We start from the raw sequence: 17564 nt of genomic DNA, 5'->3' as shown, positions 1-17564 counted from the left end.
GCAAGGAACAGAAGGGAGAGCTTTTTGCTCTGAACCATTACGGTCCTGTGGTGGACAAGCTGTACTTTCTAGCCCAAACATTTTATTTTGCCTCCTGTGCCTATGTGGAGCTGCCACATTGGAAGAGCAAACGCCTGGTGAGGGGAGCTCTTCCAAGCAACATGCTCGTGGCTGAGGCTTTTGTGTTGCTGCAGTCATCGTGAGGGCTTTCCAAGTTCCCCGGCAGGCCAGGCAGGTGGGGCAGAGACAACAAGTCAAGTCAGCTGGCTATTTTCTGAGGAAGCAGCAGCTAAAAAACCAAGAATAAAACAGGACTGGAAACACCTGGCTACAAAACGGGCCAGTTTGAAGTTCAGCCTCAAGGAACTTCCGAAGTAGGTCAGAGCGCAAAACCCAAAGCTGAAGATTTGAATTCACAGGGGAGAAACCTCCAGTCCCTGTTTTATGGCACAGGCACCTGGACAGAAAGGTTTGTATTGCTCTTGCGAAGCCAATATGAAGATTTTGTTGACGATACCAAGGAAAAAGCCACTTCTTCCACCTCAGCCCACATGGCCAGTGGAGCACAGGGAATCCTTATGGTGGTGGAGCTGCTGCAACAGTCTTCTGGACGGGCCTGAGACAGCCTGAAAGATTTTGTTTGCCAGTTTTGGAGGAAAATCCCCTAGCTCTTCTCATGCTGGACCATATTTTCAGCCACTGCAAGTCAGTATAAATCAAGTGACTTGAGGATTTTGCCCAATTAATTGACAGTTTGTATCTCCTGACACAAGTTGAAAAAAAAAATGAGTGAAAAAAATACAGCAACAGCTATAGCGGTGCTACTGGTGGTTATGGATGAGCTGTTAGTTCTGGAACTTATTAAAACCATTCAAAGCAAGTGACAGATAACAGTAATAAATCAGCTGACTTGTTTCACATATCCACACATCCAGAGTTTTTTGTGAGCACAGCAAGTATTCAGCCTGGAAAAACAATGGCATCTCATCACAAAGCCCTAACAGCAACTGCAACATACATTAAATTATTGACACATAATGAAGCCAAAGTGCAAACCCTGACTCGAGTTGTGGCTCCTTCAGATTTAAACAATGGCTGCTAACTGATAACTTGCTTTCCAGTTACCAGTCTCACAGAGCAGCAAGTGCTTTTATATTAGCTAAAAGAGGTACTGCGTTTTCCCTCAACACAAGGGCTGTACCCCAACGAGGTGGCCTTGGGAGCCTACCGGGAAGGTGCAAGAGGGCATCCATGCAGCAAGAGCACATCCTCACCACCCGTGAGGCTTCTGCGTCCTCCCTGTCAAGCTCCCAGCCTCTCCTGGGGGGCCCCTCTGGCCACCCTCTACTCGCCAGGCGAACGCTGAGCACCACGCTAGACCAGCGCACCCAAAACTGTGCCCTCCCCAGAGCACGAAACCATGGGCAGGACAAGGAGGATGACATGCAGGTGTCCACCTGGGGTGGGCAGTGGGGTCAGGCCCCTGCCAAGCAAGCACGTTTGGGAGAAGAGCTCCTAGCTACTGAGGTACAGTCTGCCCTTTTCTTTCAATTATGGAGCACAAATGCCATGAACAATTATCCTTTAAACCCCAGTATATGATGAGGCACAGCAAGAGAGTACCAAGCAGCAGTTTTCCATCTTCAACACAGCCCCGCTATGTCTGGACAGCAGTCTGGACAGCTGGAAGCTCCTTACAAAGGGTGTCCGTGATCTTCTGGATGAGCCAGCAAGCCTCCTCCCCCAGGGAGCAACCTCCCCACCTTTTAAGCAACAAGAACTTCTAAGTAATGCAACTTCTTCACAGAAGAGATGAGTCAACCTTTAATGAGAGTCTAACCTAGTCGTTGCATGTTCCTGGGGTTATTTGGGATTGCAAGCAGCTCTGTGATGACAACAAATCTCTGGAAGGAAAATAAACCAGAAGTATACAGAAATTTAACTGATGCTGTCTCAAAAGTACCTGACTGTACCTATACCAGACAGATTTCAAATGACATGGAGATAAACTACAGGCATCATTTTTCTGGACTCCTAAAAATACCTTGACAATCTAGTGGACACTCAGCACAGAGTCCAGGGAGAAGCCCTGGGCTGCCAAGGACAACAGCCTCTCTGCAGCCTCCCACCACCCACCTGCCCACGTGGGATCCCCCAGCAAGACTTCCCAGACCTTTGGAGGGGATCGCAGGCCTCTTCAGGTCCCTACTGGGGCATCTTTCTGGGTAACTACTCACAGATACACAGAACAAAACCTCCCTTGTAGGAGGTAAAAAAAGACCCTCCCTCTTTTAAGAGAGGATCCATGGTTCAAAAACCAAAACAAAGTTGCTTTGTAACTCGCTAAATTGGAGTGATGTAAACCAGGGCTGTTTCCCTAGCAGTGCATGGGCCAGTTCACGTGCAGAGCTGACTGTCTCGTCTGGATAAACAATACTGATCACTGTCTGCTGTGCAAACGCCAGCCTGGAGGTCAGCTTCTAAGCAGCTGCTCTCAGCCTGTGACTGCAGAGGAATACGAGAGAGAGAACCCATAGCTAGCAGCTTGCCTAGTGCTTCAAAATGCTCAATCAGCCCAGGCCCAAAACAGAACAAAATCTTACTTCTGTGGCTAATGTGAAAAGACCTTCCTAGGGCATCAAATCCATCTCCTGCTAGCACAGGCAGCCATGCCGTAGAGGCCATTTCATCCTCACCTACTTCAGAAGAAAGGATGACTGGGGAGGGGTGTGAGGAGCAAGTAGGAAAAATTTCCTCTCTTGATATGGAATTTTAATGCAAAATAGATTATGTTAGAAGATAGCGACAACGTAAGCTTACCAAATACAGATGTTAAATACTGTAGCTTCCCTCCTAATCTCAGCACATTATCTTAACATAGCGTATTATTCAAAACATACAGCAGACAGGCCACTATGTTTACAGCACCCCTGTAATATAGCAATTTGAAAGCATTATTGTCAAGCTGACATTTATTACATGTCTGGAAATATGCTAATTCAATCATTAAGTTTTGTTCAACAATTGTGAAGGCTCAGGAACAAAGATGCATTGTGCTTTACTTCAGACAGTTTAAAATGTTATTGAAAATGGAGAATGAGGGCCATAACTTTTCATCCATCCCACATCCCTTTGAAGCTGTATTCTTTCACTCTCCACTGGAATTTAATATCAAATTATCCCTGCAAGGAGCCACTGGAGGAAAGCACTGCAAGGTAAGCAGATTGGCAATCCTGTCATCCATTTTCATAATTTCAGTTTAAGTAAACAGGCCATCTATTTCCAAGCCAAACACAGGGTTACTGCTGTGGACTGAACACACAATATTAGCTTTCAGCCGTGTAAATATATTAGCTATCATTGGACACAGCCTCACTGAGGTCTTTGGGGACTAGGACCACACAGCATAGCAAGTGGTCAGTACACTGCAGTGCAGGAGAAGCTGTGCCGCAGAGCAGAGATGTCGGCAAACAGAAAGACAGACAAAAATAACTCGTCTTAAAAGAATGCAACATTTGCACATGACAAAATAGTTTTGTGAGAAGGTTACTAATTACTTAGATTAGATTAACACCAAGGTTTCTCACTAACAGCTGAGAGCACTTTTGTGCTGGACATGGCACACAAGGCCGTTCTCCATCCCAAGAGGTTTTCATCTGAATACGCCTATCCATGGCATATTCAATGTCTATATTCAGACATCAAACTTTGCTTCCGAGTAATCAAAATTTTGCCCATAACCCAAATAATTTATCTTTATTTGTGGTACTTTATATTGCTTTTAGAACTGAGGAGACCATCACCAGCAGGAGCACACTTTACGTGGATGTCAGATAGGCAATGCCCAGACACTGTGACAGGATATTGTGAGCATTAGACTGAAACAACTGAAAATCATAAGTATTTTGAAACCCTCAAAGATAATATCCTACAAAACTGGAAAGCAAATACGATTACAAAAAAGCTGTATTCTCTATACAAAATACTGCACTAACAAAATTCTTGTTACTCTTTCAGGAAAATCTCAAAGATTCCAAGAGATATATTTCAACAAGGTCTTGTACAAAATACTCTTAGCATTGCTTTAGTCCCAACAATGAAAAGTGAAGTGTTAAACTTATGCTGGCTGCTTATTTTCCCTCCCCTTGGCTTACGTTTCCAAAGCAGCAGATGAGGAGAGGCACAAAAGCTCAGGGACTTGAAGGATGTGATCCAAACAAAAGAATTAAGAGCTGCTGTCATGTACTGTTTAAACACATCATATTGTAAGTGCTACTTACACGTAAGTAATTTTTAGACTCTCCACCGCTTGTCTTCCATTTCTGAATTCTCCTCAGTCTGCTATCAGAGTATTTCTGCTTCTCTTTTTCTCCACAGGTCTATTGCAGAGGCACCACAATACGGGAACAAGCGCTCTGCAGCGCTCCTCCCTGTTCACCACCCCAGCCAAAGTCTCAGAGGCTGGCTCGCCTGGAGCACTCCTGGCAAGGGGGTTTCGCAAGCTCCACGGCACCTTGAACTCCGAACGCCAAGTGCTGCTGACTGGGACCACTGATGCGGTGCTTAAACAATACAGATACCAGAACAGGATCCTAATGCCAGCTGGTACTCTAGATGGTTTTAGTGTTGTAGGAAAATGGCAAGGTAGAATTTCAGAAGAAAATACATTATAAGATAATAATTGTGTGTATACATACACATGCATACACACACATGTATATACATACATGCATCATGTAGGAAAGATAATAGGCAGCAGCTGCAATCCCGTGCCCTCTCCTTGACAACCTTCCTGTTCTCTCCAGTTTATGTTACCTTACCTGGGGGGTTGCAAACTGCTCCTGGGGTGCTCTGTCCTCTGAAGTGCAAGGCATCCACTGGTGAAGCTGGTGCCTCCCCCTCCACAGAGGGACATGCCACTCTAAAAGGCCAACTGCTTCCCTCCTGTCCCAAATGATTATTTCTATTCTGTTCCTTTTACTGGGGACAAGGAGGGAGCACCAGTGGTCACGGGAGGGAAGGGAAGGGAAGGAAAAGAAGGGGCACTGCTTACATCCAGGCCCTCTCTTACCCTGCTGTTGGAAGGAAAAAAGTCAAATGCATGGGCATAACAGGAATAAGCAGTACATAGTACCACAGAGCAAAACTGCAGTTAATGTGATAGCATAAGCACACATATTTGGGCCTGCATTTTATATGTTATACGTTATTCCTAGTTCATGAACACCAGTGCCCTATGGGCTGCTCAGCAGCTGGAAATAGCTACAGGGCAGCAGCACCCTAATTATACCTTCATTAGATCATCTTGACCATGGACTGTATGAAGGACTGGAGTAGAGACAGTTTGCACAGTCCCTTTACACTTCAATAGCAGCATAGCAAGTCCACAAGGCACCTAAAAATAAGGTTCACTGCATCTTGGCTGATGAACAGATGTTTCAACAATAGCTGTAGATCCTTAGTACCTCTTGTGCTTTTGCCAAACTGTACTACAGGCCTCAATAAAGAGAGAGAAGCTGGAACATTCAGCATTAAACCAAGCCTCCCTTGTGAGCAAAAGGAATAACTCCATTTAATGACAGCAGTAAAAATCTCTTATCTGTGTGGATGAGCCAACAGAGGGAGACATGATGATGAAACATGCCTGCCCAGCTTGTGGTATTAGTGCCTCTCCATCCTATACTAAGTACTTACATATGGAGTAAGTCCCAGGAGAAATCTTGTATTTTACAAAAATAGTTCATTACAGGGAGGAAAAAAAAAAAAAAGGTCTTTATGATAGCAGAAGTGATTCTGAAAGTAAACGGCATAGCTTTTCTTTTCTAAACAGAGAAAAAACATTGAGAAAACTTCATTGAATTTCTACAGCTCATATTAACTGTGGAATTTCTATCTAGGTGTGGTTATAAATCTCAAAGGAACTTGTGGCTGCCCAGTGAATGAATAGTTCATTTCCTTTAATTTTTAATAACTCGCTTATATACGCCAAACTTTGTTTCTGTCCCTTAAAGAGCTGCATTAAGATGAGAATGAGAGTTTATCTTTTCTAGGACAATATTGTTCACATATTGAATTAGTGCTACAGGTTTTATTTGGATTGGCTGCAATTACACTGTGCGCAGCATCAAATGGCCCTCTTGCACAGCTTTTGACCCACAATAATCTTCATTAATAACCCTGCTCTGAGTTGGTGTGATATTACTACAGAGCAACCAGTACAAAATGCAACAGACTGAGAATCCGTCCGAGAATCCCACAAGCTCAGTGAAATCTCAGAATTAGCCAATAAAACAGAAATTCTCCAGCTAGGGGTAGGACAAGCATGTATGCATTAAATGTGCAGGGAGTGGATGAATCAGATGAGGTGGGATTTGTCCTGCGTTATCTCCTGACCCTCCAGGAGTGATACATATTATTAAGCAGCGCTTGAACTGGGAGCAAGGGAGCATGACGCAGCAGTGAACATGGAAGGTACCATGGTGATTAAAAAAAAAAAAAAAAAGAAAGAACAAACGGGTTTTTGTAACGCTTGGATTCAACAAGGTACTTCAGCTTACAACTTGTCCCATTAGAGTCAAGTGCATGAAATCCCCGTTGAAGTAATTAGCTTATTGATTTCAACAGGATGAGGACTCTGTCCATTGCATCTACTCACCACCTGGAAGTTACAAATGCACTTAACTACTTTGCTGAACTGGTGCCTAGCAGACTATCTGAATTCTCTCGAAAGCTTTGGAGGTACAGATGACTGAATAAAGTTACAGATTCTTATCAAATTCGGAGGTGGAACTTTCCCCCACTTGAAAAAGGGAAAGGTGTGTGAGGGGGTATAAAGTAACAGACAGAAGGTAAAATTCTTATGAAGAAAGGACAGTCCCCTTGTGATCAACATAATCCCCAGGCTCAGTCTTCACATCAATCTTACTAAGTGTTAAGAAAACATTTATCTTCTACATGACTGAACCTTATGGGAAAATCCTACAGGCTTCCAAAACAGACCACTGCAAGTGATAAACACAAACTTATCTCTCCTTTTCACTGAAAAATCTTTTCAAAATAAACAGTGCAGTATAAGCAAGCTAATTTCACTGAATTCCTTATGAATGCTTGTTTTTCCCCCCTTAGAGTTTTCTGTAAACCACAGAGAGCATTTCAGTAATTTATACCTTAATGTTTCCATTTTCAGGCCAAATTCTAACAATCTTCCAAATGATGAAAAACAGATGATCCACAGGGATATCAACAATGCAAGTTTTAGCACAAAACCATGCTAGCCTTTTTTCTTATGAACAACTCAACTGAACTTGCATGTTTACAAAGACTGCCAATTTTCACACAAAAAAAGTATTCTAGTTCTTATGGCTACCTACTAAAATAAAATCCCCTGAACTTCCAAAAACGATCAAACAAACAAAAGAACCCATTCCAGTTACTCCCAAACATTTCAAAACAGTTACTCACACACCCAAAAAAAGAGAGGTGGGACACTTGAAGCAAGAGCTATCTTTTGAGAGCTGCCGTTTGGCAAGCAAAACAGTTTTTTTCCCATTTTGAGCTGCCTGTCACAACACAGGGTCAGAAATGAAAACACCAAAGGCTAAAGAAGAGGCGCCCTGTGTTTTAATTCTGGTGCTGACAAGGGTTTCCTCTGCAGCCGTCATCAAGAGCAGATACTGCCTTGGTTGTAAATCTGATCGCACATTCTCTGCTGAAGGGTATGAACTGGGACAATAGGCATGGAACAAAAAACAACTGGAAGTTCAAACACATTGCAAAGGTCACATTTCGAATACCAGTTCTCTCTCCAGCAGATCTTACAATGAAAATGTGGTCCCAGATCTTCCCCTAAGCTGTGGTTAATCAACCCCCTGCACAGAGAGAGTTGGATGCCTCTCTTACAGAGGTTTTCCCAGGCTGAAGCATGAATAGCATGCTTCCACAGGTACTCCAGATGCGGAAGACCAAGGATTAAGAGGCTGAACTGCTATTCACCTCTTAAACAGAATGAAAGGGAAATAGTTTTAGTCTAATCATCAGTCTTGCCCTTACCAATGACACATTTATAGCTAGCCCCCAGCACTCAGCACAAGCATCCTCAGGCTCTGCTCCACCTGCTCATTCACGAAGACTCTCCTGATCAGAAGCCAAAACTCAAGCGAAATGAAAAATATAATTATTGAACCAGGCCTTTGGCACACCTCTGGCGTCGTATCAGAACTCACAGAGCCAGAGGCATGAAATGGCAACTCCCAGGTAAATTGCAATCTTACATATCATCCCCAAATGCTTCAATCATGGGAAATTTTGAACATTACACTGATGAAGAGGAACACAATTTTATTTTAAGCAGAGCAACATACAGCTGTTGTGCAGACACAGAACCATCCCCAACCCATATGCTGCTTCACATATTTACTGTGGGATGCCTCAAAGCATCTAATTTTAATTATTTGGAATCTACAGAAAATGCCAAGCTTCCTGAATTTTTTTTATTCACTATGAACTCCAGAGGCTACATCTCTATATTCTTAACTCTTAAAATATTAATTCTGTCCTTTGGTGCACTCCTCCTTCATACCCACCCTCCATCCCATATTCTCGTATCAAGGGAATCAGCTTAAGGGACATTCCTCCTTTCACGAACAAAAAAGGCATTCTCTGAGGTCAGCTGTTTTTCTCAAAAGTACTACTGGATATAAAGTACTCCATGCCAACTGCCACACTTAGATATACTACACATGGCTTTTTCTTCAGTTTTGCAGGCTGAGGCATGCACACGATTTTTATGCTAAATGTGTTCTCTGCCTCTTTTCCTCCCATTCTCTCTGCCTGCCTGCCTTACTTCCTGGCCCCACTGTGCAACCTCTAGACTTAAAAAACCCACCCAAAAAACTCACCCCCTCCAAAATACATTAAGTTCACGTAAGTAACACCTGATATTTCAGCAGTCACTAAACAGGCTGTTGCATCCTCATTATCTCTGGCAAGATTTTTCCACCTACTCTCTTGCAAATCACTATCCACTACCTGTAATGAGATCACAGTTCTCTTAAGTTTTTATTTACTTTTTCCTCCAGTTACTTCTGAAGTCCTTCGAATCACGCGTTTTGTTTTATTTTGTTATGTTTTTCTAAATAAAAGTTGCCTTAGAGTAAGTCATTCTTAAGACATTTACCAAGAAACTTCATACACTTTGCAATGTAACATAGCATCACTGCATCTTAGCTTTCTTCTTCTGCTTAAGCCAATATTCCAGTTTACACCCCTTAAAGACTTACCCAGGAAAATATGGACTAATCAGTAGGGGCTGAATATTTTATCAATGAGTTTTCTTAAATACTGTGGGCCAAATCAGGGTGTAAGTCCCTTCATTTCCATGAATATTCAAATGGCCCAGCAGTATTCATCTGAAAGAACAGCTGGACTATTTGTCCTCTTTGCTCCATTATTCACCTGGAATCTGGGATTATTTCATATCAACTCACAGCTGCTGGCCGTGAAGTGCTGTGAAAGAGCAAAGGCAGCATCCAGAACCACCCTCCACAGCATGCAACTACTAACATCTCTGCCCAGAGAGCTCCCCACAGCTCAAAAGTCACCTGTGGGCGATGATAAACACCAGGCACAATGTGGTGGAAAAGACTAAACTGGGAATTAGCCCACAGAAAATCCAACAGCCACCAGGATAAGCATGAGGGCCAGACAATTTGGGGCCTCTCAAAAGCAAATACGAAGAGCACTGTGAGGAACACTCACACAGAAAAATTTGGGTTCTGCAGAAGAAACCCCTTTCATACTGACTCCCACCTCTGAGGAGCTGGCACTGAAGGCAATAACCAGATGCGTCCAACTCCTCTGAGTGACAGAAGGCAAAATGCTGCCAGTTGGTTAGTTAGGGAGATACTGTTGTTGTGGGCAAAGGTGGAGCATCTCTCATGGAGAAAGCACGCTGCAGTCCTTGCAGTCCCTAGCCTGGTACCAAGCTGCAGAAGCAGATGCAGCACAGGGAAACTGATAAAAGGTCAGTCACAAATGATTCAATAGCTTAGAAACTAGCTTCTGAGGAGGAGGGCAGTTTGAGTTTCTTGATTCAAAGGGCTGGGATGACGCTGAAGGCTGGGAAGTGTGCCTTCAAGCTTTCTTCTGGTGGGGAGTGAAAAGTGGGCTGGAGGAACAGCCTCAGCACTCGAGCATCCCTGCACCTTTTCCTTCATCCCACAGACACAGCTCTGTTATGTTGCTCAAGTCCAAACATAAATCTGTAATTTGTCCAAGAAAAAAACATTTTTAGATGGGCTAACTATTAAGCACTAGATGCTGAGCAAATAAACAGGAGGAAATGCATATGCATCAGAGGAAATAATGACATGCTGTAGCTATTGAAAACTAGTAGGAAGGGAAATATAGCTGGAACATTAATGCTGCAGCAACTTGCTCTGAAAGGGTATCATGAAGGGGGGGATGAGGAGGAAGGACGTATTACTTTACATTAGAGATGCTCATGGGATTACAGATGACTCAATCACAGACCTTGAATGCTTACAGGTTATACCTGTACTCCAACTAAAGATGGAGTTACTGAAACATCTCTTACAGGCCCTGAAATCCTAATACTAGAGTGAGCCAATAACTTTGCATCTGTTCTTCATGTGTGGAAAGAAAAACAGGCTAATCACAGATGCACACAGCCTGGAGGATGTTTGCTGAAAACTTCATCTGACTACAGAAAAAAAATTCCCCGGTGTCCTAAAAAGATGACAATTTCTTAAAATCAAAAAAATCTAAAACCCTACATGAAATATCTCAATGTTGAGCCTCATTTTAATGAGTGAAGAGAGTTAATTAATCACCTAAAAGCTACAAGCAACTTAGTATCAATGATCATGATCTAGTCACACGTAATTCATTTTAGAATCAGTATATACATTATTGCTTGGTGTTTATAGTCTGTTTGCACAATTGCTGGCATATATGGGTCTAGAAAGAGAAGAGTGATAGGCGTGAAACAAAACAGAGAATTGTTTAAAAAGAACCTACTGCACACCAAAAGGTTCTTCCAAAACTTCAAGAAAGTTACGCTTGTGAAAAAAAAAAAAGATTCCAGAGAAGATAAAGAAGAGAAATTTCAGAAAGACATGCAGATTTATAAAGAATGAAGAGAGCAGAGAAATTAGTGGTAAACAAATGAAGAAGGACAGGCAACCTCTAAAGAAGCAGAGCAGCCAATACAACACTGAGGACTACTAACGGTGTTTAAGACAGTAAAAAGGCACTTCTGAAAGCACCCACGCAGATGAAGTCCATTGTTTGGTGCAGACAGAAGGATCAAAAATGATGACACGGGAAAGGAAGGATATTTAAAGAAAACAGCATTATATGGAGTTATCAGGACACATAGTTTGTTGGATTAAAAATGGTTCTTTAAAAGATTTCAATACACAGTTGTTAACAGAAAGACATAAGCAGATAGGTCAGTAGTGGCCATTTCCAAATTGCAGGGATCGTGTCATCTTCTAATGCAATTTCATTGGTTTGTCGTTTGGGGGCTCGGCAACATGAAACTTCCGCAGGAAAAGCTTGCACATAAAAAAAAAGACGAATATAGTGCCAAATAATGAAAAGGGAAGGTTATTCTTATGGAGCATAGTTAAAGTCACAATAACATCTTTTGCAATGTAACTATATGCAAGCTAGTAACCCTAGCAAAGAACAGTTTGCAGACTTAAAGCAGTAGACATACTTTGAAGACTGTGACTTAATGACTTAGAGATGGAACAAATTGCTAAGTTCATTTATGTCTTCTGTGATCATCACATGCTTCAAAATAGGTACTCAAAGAAAGATACAGGAAAAAATAATCCTAGCAAGGCTTCTGTCAAAACCCTGTGCTCAGCCCTGCTAGCCACACTTCGAGAAGGAAGTGAAAATACTAGAGGGAGCTCAAAGGAAGGCCAAAGAATTGACCCCTGAACAGGGCAAAGCAAAACAAAGCAAATCTTACATGTGAGGCTGACAGAGTTCACCCAGCTCAGTGATAATGTTCAGAGCTGTCATGATGACTATTTAGGGCCACATTTCAAACTCGCAGATAAGTTAAGAGCTGACAGTAGGAATTTCAACCTTCGTTTCCCAGCAAAATTTCCCAGCCATGTTAGTAAATGAACTACAGAACAGTTTACCAGGGCAGATGGGTCAACTCATTAATGCCTGAAGTCTTCAAAATGAGATTACACATGTTTAAAGAAGACACACCCAAACCAACTTTTTTTGGGGGGGGGGGGAAATCTATGGCGCACTCACACAAAATGTCAGGTCAGAGAAATATAATGACTCCCGACTGGTCTTCGAGTCTATGAAATGAAGTACTTAACCATAAAAAATTCAAAAATCAAATGTCTCCTTCAAGACATGTTGTCACAAACAGCACTTGTAAGAGCCCCTCTGGTATTCAAAACTATCCAGATATACAAAAACCCTTCTAATGTGTCAGAGCCACTCGCACTCAGCTCTAATTCGATAGCTGTTTATGTTTGTTGAATAAACACACAAAAGACTAGGTGTCAACCTGGTCCTGAAGGTATGGTTTGAACATTTCAGCAGTCACTCTAAAGAATCCCCTGGTCGATCCTTCCCAAAGCACAGCTCTGACATTAGGCTAGACAAATGCCAGTGATGATCACATGGAAGTGGGAGATGAAATCCAGAAGCCTCCTCCTTATAATGTGATAACCCATGTTATTGGGTCCATCATTCCTAACCACATGTGAGCTGGACTAAGGTATTCAAAACAGCACCTCCTTCCATGCATATAAATGGGAAAGCAATTTTGGAATGAGAAAAGAAAAAAAATATCAAAGCAGACATTCCCTGTGTGAGTGGGAATAAAAATCACTGGTCATTCTCCAACAGTAATCAATCTTAAGTACATGCTTTTTCATTTCCAGAGGAATGAAGGATTCTGATGCTCTATCATCATTTTATTTACTTCAGCCCAGGAAGTGTCTGATCTGCTTTAAAAACTGTGGATCAATTCTGTATTAAAATACCATCATTCTGCCTACTCCTTCAAAGTGCTATAAAATATGCTGAAGGCAACACTGGCATGTTCCCCAGGTACCACGGCTCAAACAAAACCTGCAACAGAGGAGTCTTTTTAGAAAAAGCAACTACAACCTTTCCACTCACTCCTCCCCAAGCACTGAGCAGTCCATATGATGTACCGCTTTTTCCTTTTCTGGTTTTAGTCAAGAATATAAACCAAAAGTATGTCACAGACTGCATGCTAAAGTTTAAGGAAATTACTGGTGGGGTTGACAAAACAGAAGGTAAGATGCCCCATCTTGAAGAACAACATTTTATGGGTTTTTTAGGTTTGTCCTTGCACATGAATGTAATACTTATGGGTTGCCACTTAAATTAAGCCTAGAGCCTAGAGCCATGTCCACTAGCACGCAAGCTTCTCTTCTTCCTCACCGATGCAGAGTTAAACAGCTGCACTGGAGCCTATGTTTTTAATCAACAGTTTACTCCTATATTTTCCTCTGAATAGGAAATACTCATAACCACTCCATTTCACCTGCTGTGTTTTTTTTAAGCACTGTGAAACACACTATTCATACCACAGCGTTAAAGGGTCAGATTACCCTCACCTGGAATCTATTCAATAAATTCCACCAAAAGCCAAAACACCATTTAACAAAACCAAACAGGTCAATAAAGAGAAAAGGGGAGCGAAAAAAAAGAAAAAAAAGGTACTCAAAGCAAAAAGAATCTCAAATCCAAGTCATTTGAATAGTGGTTCAACTCAGGTATTGTAACAAAGCATTTCAACACAACCCACAAGATTTCTATTCACAGTCTTTTTCATCTGAAGAGCTTGAAACAAAGTTTTCGCCACCTCTAAAGCTTACTTCCACAAATTACATTATTGTACACAAGCTAAGGGCATAACCCTCAATTTTAGCAAGCTTTCTGGTATGCTTCAAAGATATATGCAACATGAGACTTTAGAGAAATACCAATGTTTGTTACCAGCATCCAACCAAACCAAAACCAAAAAACCCCAAACCCTGCCACTGTTTATTGCCAAAACAGTTTCCCACAGCCTGAGTTTACATCAAGTCCATGAACACAGCCCATCAGGTTTTTTCGAAAGTGCAAATATACTTACGAAAGGACATTCCCAATGTAGGCATAATATGAACAGCAGTAGGGAGTAGTCCCATCACAGCAGTAAGCTTTGCAGTCATTATCACACTGAGCCAGACAATCTTCTGCTGAATAAAAATAACGTTCATGCGGTCAAACGGCAGCAACAAAAAATGCTGTACAGCACAGCTTTAAAGAAAATGCAATCTAACAGTTTTATACAATCACAGGACTTCACTAGAGGTGTGACCTGACCCTGTAATCTTAATGGCAGCCTATTCCCACTCATTCTGCATCTCAGTAGGAAGTTCAGAGTTAGGTGCTTTGCATATGGGTGTTTTATAGCTGGCTGTATCAGTTCCTTCTCATATTTCAGCATTTAAAATAAAAAGAGCATTTTGAAACATCAAGACACCACAGATCACCTTTTTCCATTCCAGCAAGGAGTCCAGAGGGAAACCTGAGGCCGGCTGCCTGTCTCGCTGAGCTGCAGGAGAGGAGAAGAAAGCTGTCTGGGAACTGGCTACCTCCCACAGTCCCTGCCCAGCCCCAGCCCCGGGTGTAAATTAGAGCTGCCTGGGGCTCCCTCATCCCCGGCCAGCTGGCAGCGGCTCCCCTCGCTCCGCTCCAGCGCCAGGGCCACGTCCAGTGTGGCACGGCAGCACCCGGCACCGGGGCCAGCAGTGCCCTCTCTGTCCCCCTGCCAAAGACTGTCCTGCCCAGCCGGGGCCACAAACGTTTCCAGCAGCAATGGTCTGCCGGACTGAGGAACAATGCAAATTGTAAAGAGCTGTCTTACTGCTGTTTCACAGTTAAGAAGCACGGAAGAATACGTATCCTTTTATTGCCATGAGAAGCTATCTTAAAGCTATGGACCTCTTGTGCTGTTGCGATTCAGTGTTTTCAAGGCCCTAAGTCAGGTCCCCCCCAAGCAAATAACACTGCGTAGTCTCTGGGTACTGCCACTGCCCTGTAAAAACCTCCTCGGGGATCCCTCGCTTCCCGCATCTCATCCCAGGCCCTCCTTCCCCACTGCCAGGACCTCAGCTGCAGCCTGGATGAGTCCAAACAGACTCCCTACCCCGTGCACCATCACCCTCGGTGACCTCTTGGTCACACACACGCTGCCACGGCAGAGACCTGAAAACAAAGATGACGAACTCTGCTTTTGCGTTCCCGGTATGCTGTGGCTCCCGTTCCCCAGGCAGCAGATCACGCTAAGGGGTTCCCACTCTCCCAGTCCCATTACTGCCTTTCATCCATTCCGGCCCAACTTTCGGCACGCGGGGATCTGAGCAACCCCACCTCATCTCAGCTGCCGCCACGCTCCGGTTCCTGCCCCACCTCTGGCTGCAAGTTCCCACCTCGCACGGAGGGTACTTTGCCGTGAATGGCTCATGCTGATGATCCATCCCAAAACCTGCACCTTGCTCATTAGATTTTAGCAGGTCAGCTCTCTGAACCTGCTCATGCTTGGTCTCTGCTTCAAAACAAGTGCCAAGGGAGGGTGAGGGCAGGAGAGGGCTGTGCAACGCGGCACACGGGCCAGCTCATGCAGCTGCGCCCTAAAGCTGCGCAATTACCCCTGTATTAAAGAAACGCACATGCACGAAAAAGCGCAACAACTGGCCCATCGGTCTGAAGACCGACCCCCGCAACAAGCCGATGTGGGCAGCCGGAGCAACGGCAACCTCCAGAAGGAGGGAGGAGGCCAGTGGCTGGCATGGGCCCCGCTGAGCAGGAGCAGCGACGCGGAGCGACGGCCGTGCCCGCGTGTGGGACCCCCCGTGCCAAGGCTTCTGCACTGCTGCCCTCGCAGGAGCCACTCCCCACGCCCGCAGCTTCAGGCTTTTGCACCGTTACCCGTCTCTGGCAGGCGCGCTGCCGTCTCCGGCTGTGCCCCTACGCGCCCGCCAAGCACGGAGACTCGACCAGACGTGAGGGCAGCTGCCGCTCCCGCTCCCGCTCCCGCTCGCTCACCCAAGCCGGCGGAACCCAGGGGAGCCCTCGCCCTGCCCCAGGGCGCGGGGCCGGGGCACCCCACGGCGTCTCTCCCGAAGGGCGCGGGTCTGACCGCCCTGCAGCCCGAGAAGGACCGCCGCGCAGCACACCCTGCCCGAGAGGTCCGCTGGGACACCCCGGCGAGCCTCTTCCGACTGCGGCTGCCAATTCAGCCGCCGACAACGAGGAAAAGCCCCTGCCTCCGCCTGAAACCGCCGGGCCCCGCTCCCCGCGGCGGCTGCCGGCGAGGGGGGGGCGGCGCGGGGGCCACCGCCGGGCCCGGGGCCACCGCCGGGCCCCGGCCCTCGCCGCCCTCCCAGCCCCGCTCGCACCCGCTGCCTGCGGCTTCGCGCCTCCCCCCTGCCCCACGCACGCGCCCGGCCCCGCTGACCTGCCAGGAGGAGGAGGAGGAAGGAGGGGAGCAGCACCCCCCGGGCGGGGCGCCCCTCGGCCGGGCCGCGCCGCCCCGCCGCCTCCATGCCTGCGGCGGGCGCCGAGCCGCCGACCGCCCCGTCGCGGCGCGGCGCGGAGGCGGGCCGGGGGCGGTGGCGGTGGCGGGCCGGGGTGGGGAGGGTGGCGGTGGCGGGCGGCGCCGTCGGGGCCGGGCCGGGCCCGCTGCCCCCCGCCGCGCCGGGGGCCGCCCCCGCGCTGGCCCGGCGGCGCCGTGGGTGGCGGCGGCGGCGGCGGGGCCGCCCCGTCGCGGCACGGGCCCTCGCGCTTCCCCGCCGCCCGCCGCCCTCGGCCGGGCCCGCGGGGGGAGCCCCGAGGGGGCGTGAAAGGCTGCGGCCGTCGTCCTCCCGCCGCCCCGGCCGAACGCTGCACTCGAGGGGTTTTCTGCTGGGATTAAACCCGCGATTGTTTGTACACTGGGATTAAAATCGTGACGTGTTTGCAAGCGCGAGAGCGGAGTCAGTGCGTGGGACGGGGCGCGCTCTGGTGAAGGTGGGGTGCCACGGACCACGATGTTTACCCCCGTGGTCTCACAGAACGCAAGGGTTAGCCCTGACTTTGCGTGAAGAGCTGCAGGTCGAGGAATGCCCTTCGAAAAGTTGAAGTATGTGCACAAAAATGAGAAACATCCACAGGTGTTTCTGCTCATAAAGGACTTAACTGCCGCTGCCAGCTTAGAGAGGAAGGCTGACACAGAAACACAGAACGAAATTCTTTCTAAAGGATTTAGCTATTCTACACCCGACGACAACAACAAAACCCCAAACCACCAAGCCAAATCACTTGAAAGCTGGTTGTTTTATCAATGCACAGCTGAATGTTTTTTTCAAGTGTATGCCAGAACCTGGCTGTCAACAAAGAAAAACAACCTCTCGTGTTTTTAACTACCCTGCAGTGTGTATCCCTTAGTTTATGCAGCAGCCTGAATTAAGCGTATGAAAGGAAATTTCAGTTATATGTTAGCT

General features: G+C 45.9%; 1 protein-coding gene across 2 annotated transcripts in view; it reads right to left on the bottom strand.

Annotated features, from left to right (window-relative positions):
• CYYR1 (cysteine and tyrosine rich 1) overlaps positions 1-16691 on the bottom strand; it is a 58959-nt gene extending 42268 nt beyond the window's left edge. Inside the window, exons 1-2 of one of the 2 annotated variants that reach the window (XM_069785300.1) lie at positions 16541-16691; positions 14171-14276 (exon numbers count right to left, since the gene is read on the bottom strand). In XM_069785300.1, coding sequence (XP_069641401.1) covers positions 14171-14276; positions 16541-16628 — 194 coding nt within the window. In that variant the 5' untranslated portion in view covers positions 16629-16691. The remainder of the gene's footprint in view (positions 1-14170; positions 14277-16540) is intronic. The other variant, XM_069785301.1, reaches the window with a different exon arrangement.
• Between the last annotated feature and the right edge of the window lie 873 nt (positions 16692-17564).

The sequence above is a fragment of the Haliaeetus albicilla genome, chromosome 6, assembly GCF_947461875.1.
Source record: "Haliaeetus albicilla chromosome 6, bHalAlb1.1, whole genome shotgun sequence".
Classification (NCBI taxonomy): domain Eukaryota; kingdom Metazoa; phylum Chordata; class Aves; order Accipitriformes; family Accipitridae; genus Haliaeetus; species Haliaeetus albicilla.
Note: the sequence above shows the minus strand (reverse complement) of the source record. Positions and strands in the feature narration are given on the sequence as shown.